This window comes from Corvus kubaryi, unplaced genomic scaffold, assembly GCF_017639235.1.
Source record: "Corvus kubaryi isolate FWS band 111438036 unplaced genomic scaffold, C.kubaryi_AGA036_p1.0 37209, whole genome shotgun sequence".
Classification (NCBI taxonomy): Eukaryota; Metazoa; Chordata; class Aves; order Passeriformes; family Corvidae; genus Corvus; species Corvus kubaryi.
Genome location: NW_024581060.1, coordinates 1,043,871 through 1,065,764, shown reverse-complemented (window position 1 = coordinate 1,065,764; position 21,894 = coordinate 1,043,871). Strand labels below are relative to the sequence as shown.

General features: G+C 43.5%; 1 protein-coding gene across 7 annotated transcripts in view; it reads left to right on the top strand.

Annotated features, from left to right (window-relative positions):
* The window catches only part of EYA3 (EYA transcriptional coactivator and phosphatase 3), a 67,099-nt gene continuing 45,205 nt past the window's right edge, over positions 1 to 21,894 (top strand). For 2 of the 7 annotated variants that reach the window (XM_042022510.1, XM_042022508.1), the window contains exons 1-2: positions 16,715 to 16,837; positions 19,189 to 19,283. In XM_042022510.1, the coding sequence (XP_041878444.1) occupies positions 19,251 to 19,283 (33 nt within the window). In that variant the 5' untranslated portion in view covers positions 16,715 to 16,837; positions 19,189 to 19,250. Of the gene's footprint in view, positions 63 to 13,070; positions 13,338 to 16,709; positions 16,838 to 19,188; positions 19,284 to 21,894 lie in introns of those variants that run through there. The other 5 variants (XM_042022506.1, XM_042022505.1, XM_042022507.1 and 2 more) reach the window with 5 other exon arrangements.

Below are 21,894 nucleotides of genomic sequence, written 5' to 3'. Positions count from 1 at the left end.
AGCGCGGGCGCCGCTGCCATGTCCGCTGCGGGTCCCGGGCCCGGCTCCGGAGCCGCCTCTCGGTAAGAGCCTGCTCGGGTCCTGGGCACGGAGTACCCCCGCAGCCCCCGGAGCTGCTCCCCAGCTCGAGTTGGGACCAGCCGGCCGGGGCTCCTCGGCCGCGGGCGGTGAGGCCGACGCGTGTGCTCCTGCCCCCGCCCCCGCCAGAGCGCGGGCCCGGGGGGCTGCGGCAAGACCGGTGGCGCGGGGCTGGACCCCGTCTCGCCGCCCCCGAGCCCGGCGGCGTGTGCCCGGCTGTCCAGGTGTCTTCGCCGCTGCTGGTGCGCGGAAGAGCTGGGAGGAAGGCAGGAGGGGCAGTGGGGCACTGTCCGGCTCCCTGGGCTCGCCCAGGCAGGGAGGAGCGGCCAGAGGGAACCTGGATTCAGAGCCCGCCCCGCGACATGCCCAGGACTCGGGTAGATGCCCGCGGGAGGGACCGCGGCTCCCGGGGCCGGGCGCAGGCTGTGCGGGCACAGTTCAGCACACCTGCATCGCTCTTGGGTGGGTGTAGCTGCTTGTGCTGAAGTTTATGCAGTCTAATAGGATGTTTGGGCTGAGCTTGGGCTTCACAACCGAGGTTGGATCCAGATGGATGTTCCTGGTTCTGGGAATGCTGTGCAGAATTGCTGGAGCTTTATGTACAGCCAGCTCCAGAACAGAATGCTTTGTTAGCTTGGCTGCTGTGCTGCATGGTGTGGCTGAATGGTTTCCAGACTAGAGCTAGTCCTTGAGGGAACATCGAACAAAGAGTCATGGTGGAGTTTGCTTTCAGTATGGAGCTAGCTCTCTTTCTGTGATACACTTCGTCTGTAGTGTAGTAACCTCCAACTGGTGATTAACAGTCAACATACTGATTAAGATAATTAGTAAAAGTCATAGAAGATAATCATAGAAGCCTTATCTGCCACTTGTTTGGTTTCCTTCAGTTTTGTCTGTTGTGGATTATCTTAAATTCCGGAAGCTGAATAAGGTATGTTTAGTTGAGAATCACAATTTATGTGCCTCAAGTCAGTGGTTTCATAATAAGTTACTTTTAAAAATGCATGAACATAGTGGCTTTCTCAGCCTGCAAACCTACAGACTTGTTGGGCTGACCCTACTGTGTTTGGGGGATTTTCCTTGTCACCTTGTGGTGCGATCCTTCTTACTTGTGGAGTTCTGCTATCCAGCTTTTGCCACACAAGCAGTGATCTGCCAGTACATTCTCCCTGCTCTGTTTGAAACATTGCTGAGCTTGAAGTCCTGAAGTTTCCAAGTTGCTGCAATTCCTGCAGTGTCTGCCTGCAGCTTTTGTCTCCCCCTCAGCTCTCCCTGCAGCCTCAGCAGCAGTTGTGGCACCTGGGGAACTGTGTATTGTTGGGTTGTGCACCACATTTGATTGAAAAATTGTTGCTTTTCAATTAATTTGGTTGAAAAACTGTCACGGATGTATGCCATAGCTGTAGGGATTCCCAAGTAATTGGTGACTTTGGAAGAATTTGTAACTTCTCAAAACTTTGCCCTGGAAATACCCAGATGCTGAACGAGTTTTCAGTTGAATATGTCAGAGGACACTGTCAATGGGTTTCCATGTGTTGTATGAATGGGTTGGAGCCCCTCTACAGCAGATTAATGTACCATTTCCTAACTTCTGTGTACCAAAAGGTGGTTATAGATGGCTAAACATAAAACTAGATAAAATATACTGAAATACTTTAATTGAACTAAAAGTCAGGCAAGTAGTGTGTTCCTGTGTGCAAGCCATGCTATACGTAAGGTACCCAAGGCATAAAGCAGATAATATGTCGTTGGGACATGAGTAGCTCCGTGGCTGTACTCTCAGTTAGCAGAAGTAGGGTTATTTTTTTCCCTCTTGACAAGTCTCTGCTCTTTTTCCCTGAAATCTGCTCTTAGAAAAGGGACGTTTGATAAAACTTTTACTGGGTCTGCAAAACCCTGTGATTGGAAGAGGAGCTGCCAGGATGGAGATGTGTGGAAACTTTTGAGCCTGAAATGGAATTGTGTCAGGACTTAACAACTGGTATTTTATATATGTTCTTGCACCAAGCAGTGTCTACAGACTACCTATCTCCAGACAGCATCTTCTTACAGGACCTTGGGGGTGGTTTTGTCCCTTATACCATGACCAGTGGCACTCACTGGTTGGTTATACACTGAGGAAGGTCTTTTTCAGCTTTTTTGTGCTTTGTCTTACCCTTAATTTATTTTCTTTATTTCATCCTAATTTATCCAGAATTTTTTTCCTTTACTTAGTTAAGAGGCCACAAACCAGCATCTCTTCAGCAGTATTCTCTGGTGGCCCCTCTCTAGCAGTGATTCTGGGATAATTTGTGCAGATGCCATGACTGGAGGCACTCCAGTACCCGAGGGAGTAACTTCAAATCCTTTCTTTCTTCTTGCTTCTGCCAGCAGAGCCTTAGTGAAGGTGATGTTGCAAGGGCTGGGATCTCCTCCTGATGCTTTACCCAACATGATGTTTAGGAGAGTGCTGTGACACAGCAGGACATAGCAGCCTCTTCAGGGTATGGTGTCATTGTGATTCACACCAGTCACTTCCCTGTCTTTTCCAGGTTGTCACCCATCAGTCCTGTAACTGAACAAGCTAGCTAGAAAACCAGCCTTGTATTTAGAAAAATAATATAATACTGTGATGGAGCTGACTGGGGACTCTTTCCATCTCTTGAATAGACTTTTACTTGGGGTTAAGGGTATGTCTAGCCTAATTTCAGAGGTGATGGAAGAGTTCAGTTCAGCAGCAGATGGGTCCCTCCTGAGTTAAGACTTGACCAGAGCGCTATTCTTGCATCCCAGGAGCTTCCTGCTGCATCTTGAAATGTTTGTTGGTTGTGTTTGAATACTGACAGTGCTGTTTCTCTGAGAGTCACCAGCTGGAACATGGCATAAAGTGTGTGGCAGCTTTAAACCTTGGGTGATGGTTCCTGTTTCTATACAGAGTGCGCTATTATGTGTAATTCCATTTCTGGGATTTTCCAAATCAGTCTCATACTAGTGTTTTTTCTGTGACTCTTTTTTTGCCCTGTTCTTTTTGAGAGAGCTTAAGAAATTCTGCCTTAAATATTACTGACTTAAGGTGATCAGGGTAGAAAAATGAATATTCAGGACCAGGTGATTATTAATTATTCAGAAGAGAAAAGAATGTAGCAGCTGTTTTCAAAACCACATGGAGGTGTTTTGGGTAGAAAAACAATCATACTGGTTCTCTGTACTTCAGATTTCCTCATGCAGCTCCTTTGGTAAAGGCATAGTTGTTCTTATCTACCTGTTGGGGAAAATACTGTCACAGAAGACAACACTGTTGGTTCAGGGCTTTGAAGTTTCACGTGCAAGTCTGGTCCCATGTGTAGGGTATATCTGTTGCTTTGTTCCCTACCTTTACAATAGCTTTTGAAATTTCAGAAGCTGTTGCCTTGATTATTCTGTGTACTTTAAATCCCCATTTCCTGTCCATCCAGAACTTTTTGGGGTATAGGAAGGGGAGCTGGCCTTTCTAGAAGATGTGATTCAGAGTTAACAGGGGCGCTTCATTATCTTGGCTGATATTCTGAAGAACTACAAAGACACATGAGGTTTAATTCTTCTTATTCTACTTTCTTTTTTTTCCCCATTCTATCCAGTAGTTAGCTCACATGCCAAGCCTCCTGCTATGTTGATGTTTCTGGATATGAGCAAAAATTAATTCTTCTGGTTTAGAAAATAAAAGAAGTTACAAAATACTCATTCTTGCCTGACCCGATGAAAGCCAGAAAGTCCCCATGAGTCAATAGTATCACTGCGGTTGGCATTTTACAAGATAGAAAAAACAGTTACAGTAATTCCGTGAATCATTAGTCTGTATGATAGCTATCCAGCACCTAAAGAATGTAACTTTATGCTGAATAAAAAAACAGCACCAAGTTGTCATGTAAGTTTCTCTAATGAATGATATTAATTTTTTTTTGTGGCTGCAGTTGTAAAAAACCCAAATATAACTGGTCTTTATTGAAAGTGTAGTTTTCACTGAGCTACTGGCAGAGTCCAGTGTTATGTCATGCAGCTTCTTTTTCCAGTGAAGGAAGTAAAAAGTGGACTAGTTTTTGGCAGACTAGCCTAAGTCAGAGACAACAGCCCTTTGGGTAAGGTCTTGATACTGACAGATTTTAGAGCTAGGAGGCAGCAGAAAGTGCTGTGGACTCTTCTTTCCCACAGGTTACCTGGTACCTATGGTAAGCAAGAAGACACTGATTCGTTGGGCTGTCATTCAGCCCAAAGGTGTGTGTCAGCCTCTGGTTCTGCTTAAACTTCAGTCCTGTTCCTCACTCTCCCACAGCCCCTGGAAATAGACCTGTGGTCACAGGTGACAGAGCTGCCAGGCCCCAAAGAGCTGTGGAAGTGAGTTGTGCTCTGCTCCTTACCTGTTCCAGTTGCCAAATAAAACTGGTTGTAACTTAATGGAGTGTTGGGTTAAACATGCTTTGATTACCACTGCAGGAGTTTGTGTAATGTGATGCCTCTCAGCTGGTGTCAGCTGAAATGAAAGTGCACGATCTTCTTACTGGCCACAGGTCAACTAGTTACGGATCCGTTAGTAAAGCAATGACCAGGTCGTTCATCTGCCGCTTTTCATCTTGGGCTCAAGATTTTCTGTGGTCATCAGGCTTTCCAGGACATACAGCACTGGTTTTGCTGGGATTTGTTTGTTATCTGGTTAGGGATTGATTCTCAGTGCCAAGGTCTGAAGAAAATATATTTATAGCAATGAAGATATCTTCATGATCTTGTTCATTTCCTCCTGGGAGCCACACTTGCACGTACCAGAAGGTCAGAGGACCTGGTTTACGTGATGCTTGAAGCAGTGTAGTTTGTTGTCTTTCTTACTTTTTGTGCTTGTTTTTTAAGTGTTGACAAGAGTAAACCGCACATGTGGAAACGCATGCTGTGGAAAGATGCAGACACAAAGTTCGGGTCTCATCATTTGCCCACAGTTGTGTAAACTCTGAAATCTGATGCTTTTCTTTAGCTCACCTCCTCTTTGTCTTTTCACCTTAAAAGCTGTAACTCAGGAACTGCAGTAACTTGAAAAGCAAACAAACAAGAAAAAAGTCTTCCCCCCCGCCCCTTTCCCCCCCAAAAGAACCCAAAACCTTCACATGCCTTTTTGTTTCTTTGGCTCTCCATCAGCTCCTGTTGACTTGTTGCACTTTGCAATAGACACAGTTGCCATTTGGCTGAATCTGGTAAAGCAGTCTAAGGGAGACCCTGTGATCAGGAACACTCAAATGGCTGCTTATCGCACAGGAACATCAGACCTCTCTCTCCATCTTCCCTTTGTGTCTTTGGTGTGTGTCATCCCATTCCTTCAGGTCCTTCCAATGATTTTTTTTTTTTTTGGTGCATGTGGCAGAAGCTGAATATGCATTTGGGATTACTGAATCCCTGGAAGCGTTTAAAGCCAAGTTGAATGGGGCTTGGGGCAAACTGTGGAAGGTGTCCCTACCTATAGTAGGAGAGTGGAACGAGATGGTCTTTAAGGTCCCCCCAGCCCATTCTGTGATTTGGTGACTGCTTCTGAATGAACCCAGAGTCTCACTACTTGCAATAGCCGTGCTGGGTTGCTCGGCAGACTTCTCTTCTGCATTAGAAGACTTGGGAGAACTTCTGCAGGGAGCAGAAGTGCCCTACAGTAAAGAAGTAGGATGGTCCAAAGACTGAAAGCTTATGTCACCACAGTTTTGTTGTCTGGAAGTATATTTTTGGAGGAGAGGGTTGCTAATTGACTGAGTCACTGAGTTTAGAAGTTAATATATTTGAGTACTCTTGAACTGTAAATATTTCATATGAGCTAAATATAAAGAGTTACATGACTGGCAGTTAGATAATTCAAATAAATAACGGTGTGAAAGAGAAAAAAAGGACATGGAAATAGATGGAAGGCCAACAGGGAAGAGTAAGGAAATATGAGTATGTCTTTAATCTGAAGGTTTTGTTGTCCTGGCTGCAGTATCTTTTGGGGTCTGTGTAGAAACTTCATGCAATTTCTCAGTATTTGAATGTAGCTTTTTTGCTGACTCTCCTGGTCTGCGAGGTAACTCTCCAGGTAAGTGAGGAGCACTCACAGTAAATAAAATACCAGTGCCTTCTTTTTTATAAAAAATAATGCACAGCATACTCAGGATCAACTCAGACTTTTTGCTTACATGTGATTTGGTCGCTGGTAGCATATGTTAATTATGGTTCATGCTGAAAAGCACATGAGGTAACATGAAAAAAAAAAAGAGAGTTGGGAGAAATGGGGCCTTTAGGGTAGATTTGAAAAAAAAGTCATCAGCCATTTTTTGGCCAGAGTTGTACCCTGTGGAGGAGACTGTGCTGCTGTTTGTGAGATGTTTGTTCTTTTTTGAAAGTTGGCTGACCAGCCAAGAACAAAGACGGAAAAGGATTTTGTCAGTGAGCTCCAGCAGGAAACAAATCATTTACCATCTAAGTCTGCATTTATTTGAGACTTTATTTGGTTGTAAATTTTGGAATTGTTGAATTCCAAGTAGGACATGTTCATTCTTGGTTTGGGTAATTTTTGATGCTGTAGTACTAACTAGTTGTAGATCCTGTAATCATAGCAATTACTATTTGGTGGTGATCAGGGAGCTGACCCCAGGGTTGTGCTGTCTGTGCTGTAAGAAGTCTTGGGGAGATGACAAAAGGAGGCTTTCCTGGAATGTGGTGATGCCAGGGTATCTCTATCCAGGAACAGTGGGGCCAGGGACAGTGGGATGTGGCCAGTGTGAGTGAAGGAGTTTATAAATGGGAACAGCATTACAGATACAGAAGAAGAGAAGCACTCTTGGGTCTGTATGGGTGGAAATCCCAGACCTTAAACGTACTGCTGGGATTAGACTGGGTATCCCTGGATCAGGCCAGTGATAATGATCAGGACCTCTTAACTGAGATCAGAGAAGCTGCAAATTTGGGAGATTTATGATGGACGATTCCACCTACCTGGACAAAGACCAGGTAGTGCCTTATCAGGAGGCAAGGTAGAGGGAACATTCTTCCAATTCAGTGAATGACTGCTTCAGCTTAAACTGTCAGAAGAAGTAGCTTTTTGGATTGTTGTGGTGCATAGAACCAAATTTAAGCGCTAGTAATGGGAAGGCTTGTAACAACTGCAGTACAATTAGATATAACTGATTAGAATGGGACAGCAGCCAAAATAAATCCAGAACGAGGGTATTCAATTTCAAGAAATTAAAATATCTAAAAATGAAACAAGTTGATTGAAAATCCCCCAAGCCATGAAAAGATCTGTCCAAAAGTGAGCAGCCGATAGGGAACTTGTAGGCTGTTTAAAAAATTCTGTCAGAAGCCTGAACAGCAAACAAATTGGGGTGGTGGTGGTGGGGTGTCCCCAGTATCCCTCCATGGCTCAACAAGAAAGCTAAAAAAAATCATAGGGAAGAGATAAGCATTTAAAATGAAAAGTGTGGCAGGTGGGAACAGGAAAATCTGTATGGTGGCAGGTAAAATGTAAAACAAGAATTAAAAAGAGTGAAAAATAAGTTGAACAGCGCCTTGCATAGCAGGCTTAAACCAGTTGTAATATATTCTCCAAATTCATCAAGAGCAGGAATCCAGGTAACGATTGTGTGGGACTGCTTGGTGGCCAAGGATGAAGTAATGGGCACCCGAGGGTAGTAACGTGTAACGGAAAAGCTCAGTGAGTTCCTTGTTTTCACAGTTAAAGGTGGGCCCTAGAGAATCTCCAGGGAACACCACAGATGACTGAGTTCCACAGTAATAAGGTTATAAAGGACAAAACCACTGCTTACTTGGGAGCATGCTGTCAGCATGGCTTCTGTACAAGCAAATTCCACCTTGTTATTGTCCTGGAGTTCTCAGAGTGCATGGGTAGAGGGGAAGCTACAGGTATAATTAAATTTTCAGAAAACATTTGACAAAGCTGTATTGAAGGAGGTTTCCCCAGGCTTGGAGGAAATGTGCTCTATGAATGGAAGCTTCTGGAAGGAGAGATTTGGACTGCAGGGCACCTCATGACGTGGCCTCTTTTTTGTTCACGGAAGGTAGGTGGCTCAGGCTCTTGACCACTGGGCTTTTGAGAATGTGCAGGGTTGGATGTTTCACCACCCCTATGGGACAGTCTTGTAGTGTAGACCTCTCACATGGTGAATAAATTTTTCCTCACATTGAACTGGAATTTTCCTTGTTGCAGTTTACAACCATTACATCTTTTTCTAGTCTCTTGAGATGAGTCTGGCTGTGTGTGTTCTGTATCTTTTAGTCTAGATTGAGACAAGCCTTCGTTGCTGCCAGGACTCACAGCTGACTCATGTTGTACTTGTCCACCAGGATTGTTCAGGTTCTTTCCTGCAGAACTGTGGCCTCTCAGTTTGTTCCCAGCCTGTCGTGTTGCATGGGGTTGCCCTGTCCCTAGGGCAGTCTGTAGCCCTTGCCGCTGTTGAACTTCTTGAGGTTCCTGCCAGCCTGTCCTGCCAAGTCACAACTGAATTACAGCTCTGCTTTCCAGGCTTTTGCATTGCACCTCCCATTTTGGTCTTATCCATGGATTTTCTCTGAAGGCATGTGCTGTACTGTTGAACTTGTCATGATGAAGATGTTAGTACTGTGTCCACTGTCATCTCTTGTGCGTAGCTTTTTGTTACCAGCCACTAGTTAGATTGTTGCCATGTAGTCACAGTCCTTTGAACCTGGCCATCCACACAGTTTTCCTGTGGACAGGACTCTGTCCATAGTTTATATCTGCCCAGTGTGGCTGCAAGCATGCCAAAGGACTCTGCATTACTGAAGGGAGATACTGAATATTCATAGCTCTTATTTTCCAGAGCAAATAATTTCATCAGAGGCGGCAGTCAGATTGGGCAGGCACCATTTGGCTTTGGTGAATCCATGCTTCTTGTTCCCAGTTTCTTGCTTGTCCTTTGTGTGTGTACGAATGATCTCCATGGGGATTTGCTCCACAGTCCCCTGAGACACTGGGATGAAACAGACAGCTGGCTTCTCTCTCCCTTATTGTCTGTCTTGAAGGTGACATTTGCCCTTTTCCAGTCATAAGTCACCTTCCAGATTGATGTGACCTTTCTAAAATTATAGGAAGCAGATCCTTCTCCATCCGTGTCTGGTGTTAGTTGTGTATGTCCAGTTTTCCTAAGGCAGTCTCTAACTTCATCTTCCATTGTTAGTGCCAGTGTTAGTGTCTGGGAGCAGCAGGGAAGGGCCACTGAGTGGTAGCACAGCAGGCAGCTGCAGCAGCAAGGGCGCAGTCCCTCAGGACCCACAGGGAGAACTGGGTGATGGCAGGAGTCAGGCAGGAGCTTGAGTGGGCAGGTGGATCCCAGAAGGCACCTTTGTGCTCCAACTAGGAGGTTAGGTCTATAGCTCAGGTGGGAGCCAGAGGGGAGATCTGCAGCTTAAAAGCAGTTCCCAAGACAGGAAGTGGAGTTGCTGGTGCCTTCAGTAGTGCTTTCTGGAAAAGCTGTCCCCAAGGTCACCAGCTGCACTGTCTTGGTCTTGAGCCCAGGTAACCAAACCCCTAGGATGGGATATATTTTCTGGGGGTCCTGACAGGTGACACTTTCACCTTCCAAGCTCTCCCATGAGGCACAAGGACTTGGGAGGCCTGAAAGCAGACCTTGATAGTAAAGCCTGAAGAAAGGAAGACGTTGAATCCCTCAGCCTTTCCTGTATCCTTGGTCAGTTGATGCCTGCCTGCTCAACATCTGACCAGCAGGTTTCTTGGCCTGTTGCTACTAGTGTGCTCAGAGGAGCCCTAGGAGCCCTTCTTGTTGCATTTTGTATCCCTTGCCAGATTTGAGACAGCTAAGCTTTTGATCTCTGTGTGCTTCAGCAGTTCTGGTGAAGTCCTCAGAGGTACCTGGTCTTAGCTTGGCCTCCCACATTCTTCCTTTTTGAGCTTAGTCAGAAGTTGTCTGTCTAACTGTCCTCTCCCTGCGTCTGCTCATTTTCTTGCCTGTTGGGGTGGAATGTGCTCTTGCACTTGGGGAAGCTGTCCTTGATGATCAGATGTTGCCTCTTCAGGCCCCCCCGTAGTACTGTACAGATCAGATCAGTCTTCTGAACAAACTATAAGCTGGCTGTTTATTTTACTTGTCATCTTCACTTCTCCTGGGATCTTGAACTTCTACCATGTTACATCACCACCTAAAAAAATCTTTGATACACTGAGAAACATGACTTTTGTTCACCCCACCATATTGCTCTTACAGTGGATATTGGTGCTTAAACTGGGTTTGTCCAACATCTTTACCAGTGATCTGGAGGAATGAATGGCCAATAAGATTTTCTAAGTTTTTTGATGTTAGCAATGATTTAAGTTCAAGACTGAGTGATCAAAAAATGGCTTCAGTGGAAAAACTTCAGTGTAGATAAATTTACAAGAAGTTAATATAATGAAAATAAATATGGTTTAGATTGTTTTTTCTAAATTAAAGGTAATTCATCTCGGGAAAAACAATCTAAACCCTGCCTAACGGGAGGCTGAACTCAGAATGGGCAATTGTGACTCCAGGAGGGGAACCTGAGGGCAGCGATGGGTCACTGAAATGATTCCTTGTGTAAGCAGCAGCCAGACAAAACACTGATGATGCTGGCTGGCTTAGGACAACAGACAGAGACATCATTTTACTGCTCGGTTGTAAAGCTGTGGTTGCAGCCACATCTTGTGTATTACGTGCATCTGTGGTTGCTGTGTCTGAAGTGGGCAGTGACCATGACCATAGTGGATGGAGCAGATTTTTAAAAACCCAAGAGGAGCTGAAGGGTGGGAGCCTGATTTGGAGACAGAATGTGATCAAGGTTCACAGAATCCTGAAGGCAGAGGACGTGCTGAAAGCTGAGCTGCTCACCCAGTTCTTCTGTACCAGGACTGAAAGCCCTTGGAAACCTGGTGGAGGTGGTCATGCTCACACAGGTCCTGCCGGTGTAGCTGGGTGAAACGGACCATGCGTCTGCTCTCAGCAGATGTTGCTGGGCTCCCCCTGCCTCTGTCAGCAGGACAGATGCTGTGTGAAGCAAATGGTGTAATAAATCCATTTACTTAAAAGCAATGGCTCCTACTGAGTAGCTGAGTGTTGAACACCATCATTTAAACTGTTTTTTTCCCCAGAAAAAAAAAAAATCTCAAATTTCCAATACTTTTTTCCTGATTTTTTTTTGAGCAGGTTATTCTAGCAACTAGTGTTGCTAAGACATGAATAACTACAGATGTTCTCAGAACTAATCATACCCTGATAAACACCATGTCTGACCCTAATGCAAAATAACAAAAAAAGTAAATTTACTGTGGTCACAACCTCTGTAATAAAATTGTGGTGAAGGTTGAGTACTGAAAAAGTTTCTCTAGTAGAACTGTAGGTGCATTTCATGCTAGCCTCTGGTACTAGTTATATCACTTTTTGATATGTATGAGTCAAATCTTTTATTGAAAAGGAAATTTAGAACTGCATAATGTCAGTAATTCCTTTTTGCGGTTAATGTGATGCAGGTTTGCTGTCTGACTGAGAGAGGCTTAAAATGTTCTGTCTTTTGTTCAGGAAGTGTCCTAATTTATTATAATGTATCTGAAGTGGCTTTTAGGAATTAAAGGCAGTGTGTCCTGCTGTTGGAAAGTTTGTTTTTAAAGCCATGGAAGTCAAACAGCTTTTTTTTTCTGTCTAGGGCTGCAGCTCTAGAAATTTGTGATCTGTTTATTAATTTCCAGAAACACAAAAATGTATATGAGCTGTGAGATTTCAGGTACCACACCCTGTGTGGCCTTCAGGGAAAAATCTGCCCTGTCTCACTGCAAATTATATCCTCAGGAACAGAGGAGGGAATCAACTCTTTTACTTAGCTGACGTTTGTGTAAATCACTGTACTTCAGTTTTGTCACTGAAAGGTAGCAGCAGTTCTGTGTTCTTGTGCCCTGTGAACGATGCACATTGGCTCTGTCTAGCAGGAATTGCCACATGATTTCTGGGCTCAGTGGGAGTTGTTTTTCTTGAGGATGAAGTTGTTCTTTCCAAATCTTCCTTTTGTGAAAACAGTTCTTTTCCCCATTAAAAATTTCCCTGCTGTGTTTCAAAATCAAATTGAAAAAACATTGCATAAGAACTGGGAAAATAAGCATGTGTCATTAGTCAAGCAGAGTGAGCTGCAGACAGTCAGACCACTGATAGCCCTTCAAGGATCTAAAAATCATGGGGAAATTCCTGTCAATGGAACAGACATTCCTTAGGGGAAAATGAGATTTGTATATCCATGTTTAATTTCAGTTATTTTCTCACTCTATTTATTTCTTATTTTATTTCTCGCAACACAATTTGCTTTCCATTTTAAGGTTACGAACTTTAATCAAACCATGATTTTTCAGTCCCACAGGACATTATTTGGAGGCTTGTCATGACCATCCATACCTTCAGAAATAGGGCATACAAAATGCCTTCCTTGTAACTTTTACAGTGTTTGATTCTGAAATTTCCTGGTTGATAAAGAAGGGAAGAAAGAGCACGGAGAGAGAGCAGGGAATCATGGAGCAGCACTCATCGCAAAGGTTTATTCTCCTGGTTGTTGCAGTGTTTTGAAGATACCTGTGGGTGTTGTACCTAGGGGCATGTGGGTGTGTGTGGAGGATGAGAAGAGCCAATAGTGGAGTATCAATGTTTGTCGTGAGCTCTGCTTCTGGATTTGTTCAAGCCAGGGAATCAACAGGCTGGTGTGTAGCCCAGCTTTCATTCATTAACTTGAGTCCTTTTTCAGCTCTGCTTCTGAAGAAGGAAACTAGGAGAAAACTGTTCATGAAGGGGGTAGATTTAACAAGAGAAAGCCTGAAGGATGGTGTCTTGAAGATGGATTTTAGAGGGCATTTTCAAGACTTGTTTTGGAGAGCAAGGCTGTTTGAGGAGTTAGTTGTCAATAGTATTAGAAAGTAGGACTCGGCACAGGGGGGTTGGCACCACAGTGTGAAGTTAGAAATCCCACTTCCTTTTTCTTCTTACTTCAGCTGTTTTTCAAACACTGGAGCAAGGTACCTGTTCCCATTGGTTTGGAAGCTGTGGGATGACAGTCACAGACATATACTGTGCAACCTGAATTTGACAGTTACAAATGAACTCCTGCGCACCATGGGAACGAGGGTATGCACTGTGCTACTGCCAACTGCTTCTGAGAGCAAGTGACTTGTGTGAGGTATTTCATTCCGTGGTGGAGGAGGAAAGCTCACTGAGCCCCTCCTGCGCTCTCCTGTCTCTGCACAGGGTTGCACTACTACAGTGAGTCCCTTTTCTTTTGAGTATCTGTAATGTTTTTTGATTTTCACCAGATTGAACATTTTACACACCAGTTTATTCACTCATTTTGTTTGTATCACTGTAATGTTACAACTCATGAAGAATTTCTATGATCTTGGTTTTGCCTGGAGGAAGAAAAAAAATGGAACTTAGTACACAAAATTGTTCAATTCCTGACAGTTCCTTAAGGGGCTGTTTTATTCCATAAACTAGGAACCAGGCTGATGCTGTAATCTCCTGGGGTCTTTAATCAAGCTGTTTCAAAGCAAAATGGGAGATTCTTGTTGTTGGCCTGTATTTGCTAAATCCTCAGGAGGGATCCTCAGGTTGGATGTGCTGCCTTGGTATAGTCAGAACACTGATCAGCCTGTGTTCAATAATAAGTTGGAAATATTTCATCAGCTTGGCAGGTGAAATACTATCATAGTTGGATATAGGAGTGCTGAGATACAAGGAAAAATAAAATATATGTGTGCCTGCTTACACTGTAATGTGGAGGAGCACAGGCCATTGCCAGTGCGGGGGATGACTGAGAGCATATTTTGCCTGAAGATTAAAACTTAAGTCAAACCTTCAGAATAAAAAGCACTCAGCAGCTGTGCAGTGCATAGTAACGTCAATATGTGTCTCTTTTACCTTTGTTTTTATTTGGGTATTTTAATTAAATCTAAAAAAAACAAAGGGGGGGGGTTAGATCTACCATACTGCACTCTGCCAAGTTCTGCTCTTCTCTGTCAGAAGCTGTTTGTCATGTGGTGAGTGGCACTGAATGAAAACATTGTGAGGAAAAGCTCTGCTCCAGTTGGGTGATGTCTCAGATTGCTTTGGCTGCATGCTCCAATTCTGTGTGTGTCTAATGCAGCAGCATGGGACACATTGTCATGAAATGCCCCACCAGAAAATATGGGAAGCCTATGCTATTCTTCTGCCTAATTAATGTATTTTTGTTGCTGTTCATTGTAAAGTGGTGGTCCTTGAATAACTAAGGAATGAAAATAACTGCAAAGATGACTTGTACAAAACATTACAGCTACTGCTGTAAAAGACAATAAAAAAATGTTTCTATAAATCCATAGTACACCGCTTAGACAAATCTCTGGAGCCAGATAGAATCCAGTCAGGGTAGTGAAGGAGCTGGCAGAGGTGCTCACTGAGCCACTTTCCATCATTTCCCAGCCTTCCTGGCTAACAAGGAAGGTCCTACTTGACTGGATGCTTGCAAATGTAGTGCCCATCCAGAAGAAGGGTCAGAAAATGGATCTGGGGACTACAGCCTGACCTCAGTGGTGTGGAAGGTTATAGAACAGACCATCTTGCATGCCATCATATGGCACATAGTGGACAACCAGGGGTCAGTCCCAGCCAGCACGTGCCAGGAGAGGCAGATCCTGCCTGACCAATCTAATGATCTACAACAAGGTGACTTGCATCGTGGATAAGGGAGGGGCTGTGGATGTGTCTACCTGAACCTTAGTAAACCCTTTGACACCATTTCTCCTGGACAAACTGGCTGCTCAGGGCTTGGACAGGTGCTCTCTTTGCTGGGTTTAAAACTGTCTAGATGGCTGGGCCCAGATGGTGAAGGGGAATGGAACTACATCCTTCTGTGGCTGGGCACTGGTGGAGTTCCCCAAGGTTCAGTATTGGGGACCAGCCCTGCTTAATATCTTTATGAATGTTCTGGACAAGGGGATGGAGTGCATCCTAAGCACAACAATCCCATGGAACGCTCCAGGCTAGGAGGAAAATGGCTGGAAGGGGGCCTATCAGGAAAGGACCTGCGGGTGCTGGTTGACAGCTGCTGAACATGAGCCAGCATGTGTGCCAAGGGCATCCTGGCCTGTGTGAAAAATGGTGTGTCAAGCAGGAATAGGGAAGTGTTTGTTCCCCTCCTTTGGGTTCAGTTTTGGGCCCCTCACTAGAATACAGACACTGAGGGGCTGGAGCGTGTCCAGAGAAAGGAGCAGAGCTGGGGAAGGGTCTGAAGCACAAGTCTGATGAGGAGCAGCTGGAGAAGCTGGTGGCGCTCAGCCTGGGCGAGGCCTGGGAGGATCATCTTGCTCTCCACAACTCCGTGACAGGAGGATGGAGCCAGGTGGGGTTGATGCCTTAGGTTTTAACTTTTCTGTTTTCCAAGTCCTGCACTGCCCAGTGTGTAACTGAAGTTTCTTGTAGCCTGTTAATTTCTGTGCTCTCGTGCTAGGTAGACATAACAAAGCCTCTCCGGGTCCTAGGCCCAGAAAGTATAAACCAAAGAGCCTCTAAGGGGGGGTAAGCTGAGGGGAAATGACATCATTAACTGAAGCTTTAATTGGAGAATTAACCCTGATAGGCAAATGAACCAAACCTATAAAAGTGTGAATAACTCGTGACCCATTGTCCATCTTGGGGTCCATCTTGGCAGTGGCCTCTGGCCCCCAGGGGTACCTTTGAAGGCCTTTCAAGTAAATACCTGCCTTATTCCCTTACTCCTGTCTTGTCTCTGTTTCTAGGAGGCCTCTCAAGGCAATCAGGGTCAGGCTCTGCTCCCAGGGGACAAGGGATGGGACAAGAGAAAATGGCCTCAAGCTGTGCCAGGGAAGGTTTAGATTGGATATTAGGGAAAATTTCTTCACTGAAAGGGCTGTTCTGCCCTGGCACAGGCTGCCCAGGGCAGAGGTGGTCACCATCATTCAAGAGATTTAAAAGACAAGGCACTTGGGGGTATGGGTTAGTGGTGGCCTTGGCAGTGCTGGGTATTGGTTGGACCTAATGATCTTGGAGGTCTTTTCCAACATAAATGATTCTATGGTTTTATTCCAAATCACTGTTTAATAGATGTAGCTTCATTACCCCAATCAAAGCTTTGTTCTTAGGGAAATAGTGACTGATTTAAAGTAATACAAAACCATTGTCAATTAGCTTTTTTTTCCTGATCAGGGTAATTACTGTGTGTTGGTTTTATCACACTATCCTGACTTTAATTATTTGCAGCTTGGGAGAACTGTTTCTTGCTGCTTTCTGTGCCCAGTCACAAGAAGATGTGTGCCTGCTCTGCATGAGAACCCGGTGACTGAGTGGGTGATAGAGGTGAAAAGCCTGTTGTATATTTATCACCATGACTGATGTCTCTGTTTCATCGAAGTGAAACATCAAGTAGATGGTAAAATTATGGTTTCGTTTACCATGACTGTGGCTGAAAAGGCACATCCTGCTGCTCTGCTTGCATGTTTTTTCTGACCCACGTCCTGCTTGCTCCCCTGGAACAGGGCTGTGCAGGGCCAGAGCTGATCTCCCTGACAGCAGCTTAGCAGAAAAGATTGTGCTTGGGTCTCTCTGGTTTTTCTTTTCTTTCTCTTTCTTTTCCCTTAGCAGATCCTACATCCAGACTGCTGTTCAACCACACAAGCCTCTGGTGGCCGTGAAGGAGGGAGTGTCAGGCAGGCAGGAGTGGGCTGCGGGAGGTGGGGAGAGGCAGGAGCTCTCCCTTCTCCCACACCAGTGTAAGTTGCTGCTGACCTTGGCTGGGGGAGGATGCCCTCACCCCTTGCTCCCAGGTGTGAAGTTCAGTGCCTCCATTTCACCCAGACACACACTGCTGCTTGGTCTGTGGAACGACAGCCTTGGGCACACCTCGAGTGTGAGGTGTCCTCTGCCCGTGCTGCTGTTTCTGGAGGTACAGGGAAGGCATGAAGCCACCCTAGGCCAAGTTCTCACTTGGAGTTCTCACTTCCCTGGGAGAAGGCATGAAGCCACCAGAGGCCAAGTTCTACCTGCCATTAAGGCAGGCACTTACTGTTCACCTGCTTTGGTTCAGTCATCTGCTTCCAGGTGCTACAAGATGCCTGACTTACTTGGGAAGAGTGTTTTCTTCATGCATGTAACGTATTAAATGGGGCTCTGGCAATCTTTTTGCCTTTGTAACTATTTAGATCCTTCTCAAAACCAAAATTGTAAAACTACTCGCAGCCTTTAAGCAAAGCATGGCATGGGAAGTTACTGCTGTGTGGATCAGTGGAATGCAAAATATTTTTCTGTACCGAAGAGTTTAGTTTGGGATTTTTCTATGAAATTACACAACAAAACAGGGTTAGATAAGAGAAGTGAAGGATGAGGGACAGGACCTCTAGGTATGAATTCCAAATCTTCTTGCTCTTGGCCATTGTATTCTGTACTCCTTTTTATAATCTCTCAGTGGCAGAGTTTCTCTTCAGACCTGATTTTTCTCTGTTATTTCTACAAAAAATAAAAGAAATAAGATTTATATTTAAAATAAAACAATTGAAACTGATGGAGAAAAAACTGTAAAGATAACAGTAGAGCTTTGTATTGTAGACTTTCTTGTGTGTTGTGAATAGGGTCGTTTCCAAAGAACCTGAGTTATGGACGAGACTAATTGTGAATTCAGTTGATTTAGAGTTCAGGCAATAAGGGTAAGTAGCTTTGATTAGGGGTGGCAGCCTTGCAAAATCCTCAAACCCTCAATGAAATTTTATCCTGGCACGTACAATACACGCTGGCACATAAGAGCTGTCCTCAGATAAGGGAGAAACGCTTTGTGTTTTCGTGGTTAATATGAAATTATTCCAGGCTGCGTAGCATCCCTGCGGCTGGCATGTGGGACTTGGCTGCGGGCGGGCTGCATGTGCTGGCAGGTTAAGTAGGTCTGGCAGGAGCCAGGGAGGGGACAGAGACATGGTTTTTAGGACACCAGAAAGTTACTTCTGTAAACTAGTTCAGTCAGTCACTTTGTGTGGGGATAGTTCCATGATTTGAAGGTGCCTGAATGCTCCGAACAGGATGGGAAAACAGAAGGTCCTAGAAGAAAGAGCAGTCGATAAAATGGCCTTTTGCATTTCCACAGACACTTAGAGACAGACTTTTGGGGCTGTGGAGGCAGGAATTGGTTGTACCTCAGCACAGAAAGTCTCTGGATTTAATTTCTCCAACCCGCTAAGTGTTTTTCAGCATTTTTTCTAATTTCTGTAATCCCCTGAAGTTGTGCTGTGTGGGCGTGTGGCAGAGCAGGCGCTGCTGGGGTGGCAGAGGAGGCAGCTCAGGAAAAGCTGCTCTGAAGAGGTTGGGGTTTAATAAAATGGCTCCAAAATGAGAAGGGGAAAGAGCAAAAACACAGGTCATACTGCTCATGCACGTCATGTGGGCAGAGGGGGAAGCCAGGAGGACGCAGGCCTTTATCTTTTGCCCAGCAAATTGCAAAAGTTAATCAGGTTGTGAAAATATTCTGCAAAATTTCTTTTTCATGATTTTAAGCCCCTGGAAGATAGCAGCTTTTTGGTGTAAGATATAAGATTTCTCTGCTAAATGCTTCCAAAATAAAAATTATTTTATAAAATTTCATCAAACTTCTCTTTTTGAAAGGTGCAGTTGAAATAAAGAACTTGCTTTGCGAATTTGGCAAGGAACAGCACTGTGTGTAAATGCATTTAGGTGTACAGTCTTGTCCTGATTTTTTTTGATTGTTATATAAATGTTCTAAATTAAAACAGGTTAGATTGAATCATGCTGTTTACTGACCTAGTAGACCAGACTTGATCATTTAAAGCGTCTTTAAAATCATGGTGCACGTGTCTGATTAGTGTATTAGCTTCTGCAGTCAGTGTGGTCCGAGTAAATGATGTAGAAATGTACCATGTGCATGAAAAATCTGTATCTTCAAAGCTTAAAGCTAAATCCCTTGTTTATGAAATCTTTCCATATATGAGTTTTGTATTTTATTTGGGAGATGGCCACACGAGTTTTGTGGGAGGAGTATGTAACAATTAATATTCTCTGATAGCCTACATGATAAGACCCCCCAAAAGTACATAAAGCTATGAACACCTTTTTTTAACAGGAGTTGAAGACTGCTGAGGAACACACGATTTGAATCATTTAAGCATTAAAATAGTAATACCCATGGAAGAGCCACAAGACTTACCCGAACAACCAGTAAGTACATTTAAAAAAGACTAAAAATGAAAATATAAAACAAATTTGTGATCTCACAAATTCAGTATACAGTTATTTTAACTAATACTGGAAAAGAAGGCTTATACTTAGTATATTTATCCAGAGGACAAAAAGCATTTTGTTGTTCGTAAAATGTGCTGTACATTTAATTTACTATAATTGTACAGGCTGTAGTAATAAAGGAATAGTTATGTATACTTGAACTCTGTGATGTTTCTATGCATGCAAAGATTACCTGTTATGCTCAGAAAACCAGACTTATTTTAAGCCTGTTGTAGAGAAAATAAAATTTACTATTTTAGGGACAAAATCTGCATGCTGGTTATTACAGGGTATGTAGTCTTTAATTCTTCTTATGCTTGAGATCTTGAAAAGATCCCGCAATTCATTGTTTCCACAAGTGGAAGGCATTTTTTAATGCCTAATGTAACAGTACGTTGGGGTAGGGAAGCATGTGGGAAGGTTAAAGTTGCTACGTATTTGTGAAGTATTTGCAGTACTGTTTGCATTATCAATAACTGATATTAACACAGCACAGGAGTGTTGGGTAGAGAATTATCAATACAATACGAGATGAATTAAATTGCCTATCTAAAACACAATAGCAAAGGAATTAAGCAGAAATATTTGTATTAATGTTCTGTTCCCAAAATAAACCTGGTGCAGACTCAACAAGAAATTGCCAAATTACCATGGGAGTGATGCTTGTAATCTTGGAGGCCTTGTCAAATGCACACAGAAACAGAATAATGTGCTTGAGGGCACTTTGCATATGTTCTAATTGAAAAGATTTTGATGCCTTTTTAATGTGAGAATTCAATGTTCTTCAGTTAAACTAGTTAGAAAATACATTGTAATGTCATTTATGCAATTTTATGGCTTAGGAACTAAGTCAAATGAAATGGAAAAGTAAACTTAAAATTATTTAGAACCTGGCTTGTCACAATCTGCAGATGATGGGCCTGAGTAATATCCATGAAATGTGAAACTAAGTAGCAAAACCATATAGTTTGTATTCCAGCTATTTGAAGAGTTTAAAAATGTACTAAAAAAGGAAATTACATCCTTATACCATGAAAACTGTCTTTATTCTTCAGGGCACAAGCGATAGGGTACAGCTAATTTTCAGTGGAGTGTCCTTTAAGCAGATTCTGTTGTAATATTCAGCTAAAGATTTTCTTGGTAATTTCTTTCAAGTATCTGATACCAGTCAGTCATTCTGTGACAGAATATAAGACTAGATGGGTCATAATGAATAAGTGAGGCAGTATTTTGGGTAGAGTGGAACATTCTTGCAGGAGGAAATGGAAAGAAGATTTTGTTTTCTTTTTTGTATAGTGAGACCATTCCTGAAACATGTGAATTTTCTTTAAGTAAAAAAATAAAAGGAAACTGAGGTCAGCTTTGCAAAATCCTGTCAGCTGAATCACCCAGTGATGGTATTGTGCACACTTAATTTCTTTCCCAAATGTTTTGTTTTTCTTAAATCACAGGGACAAGATTAGTAAGTTACTTCAAAAAATAATGTTTATGGCAAACTGTTGATAACTGAAGACAGAAAGGAGCCTGTGGAAAAGTCATCGAACTTCAAGTTCAGTGTATTTTACTTTAAAAAAAATTAATTAAAAATGATGGGTAGTTTTGTTATGTTGATGTGGACTGATAGTAATAATTGCTCCCAAAATGTGTTTTTTCTAGCTCAGTGTTAGACTGATCACTCAGTTCTGTACTGCTCTCTGGCATGTTGTATGGCCATAGCTTTGGTCCCTGGTTTTTGAGTGTTTCTTCCCTCTTCAAGTCTGTATTAGAATGAAAACAGTTTCTGTGCATACTGCAGGGCTAGAAAACAGATTCAGAATTTATAATAAATTATTAATCTGGATTAGTTTTTAGAAGTGATTCTGTATAGTAATCTCTCACTTGTTGAATGCGTTGTGGGTGGAGGTAGTTAATTTTTATAATACTTATTTTAATTCTTAATACTAGGAAATGACAAAATGTTTTATATAAAGGACAGTGAACTTGTGCGAGCCTCACTGCAGACACCCAGCGGGTCTCTGTGTGTTTGGAATGACTGCTCACTCACATCAGACAGCGAGGGCAAGCCTGGGTCCATGGTGGGGAGAGCAATGTGTTGGAAAGGGCTCCAGAAATACACTGTTTTTTCCTAATTGAAATTAGCGAGAGGTTGGCAATAATACCCCTTGTCCCTGAATGTGTGCTGTCCCCTGCTCCAGCCACAGCAGCCCAGCTGTGCTCCCCAACGGCTTGGGCAGTGTTGTCTCAAAGTTATTGCCCTGCTCGGTGATGAGCTGGGAGTGAGGAGTGTCCCTGTGTCTGCTCAGGCTTGGAAATTATCCATGGATGTCAGTCAGAGTTGGATTCATTTGTAGACTACCTGTTCTCTTGATGTCGGGAGGAAGACTTTGTGTATGGCTCAGTAAATACGACTGACCTCCAGTCTTTCAGAGGCAGGAACAGAGCTTTCCAGCATTACTTGGATTTTCAGTGATAGAAATTTGTGATTTGGGAGCAAGGATCAGCTAGAATGTGCCATGTGGCGCTTTTTTTTCCCTTCCTTCCTTCCTCC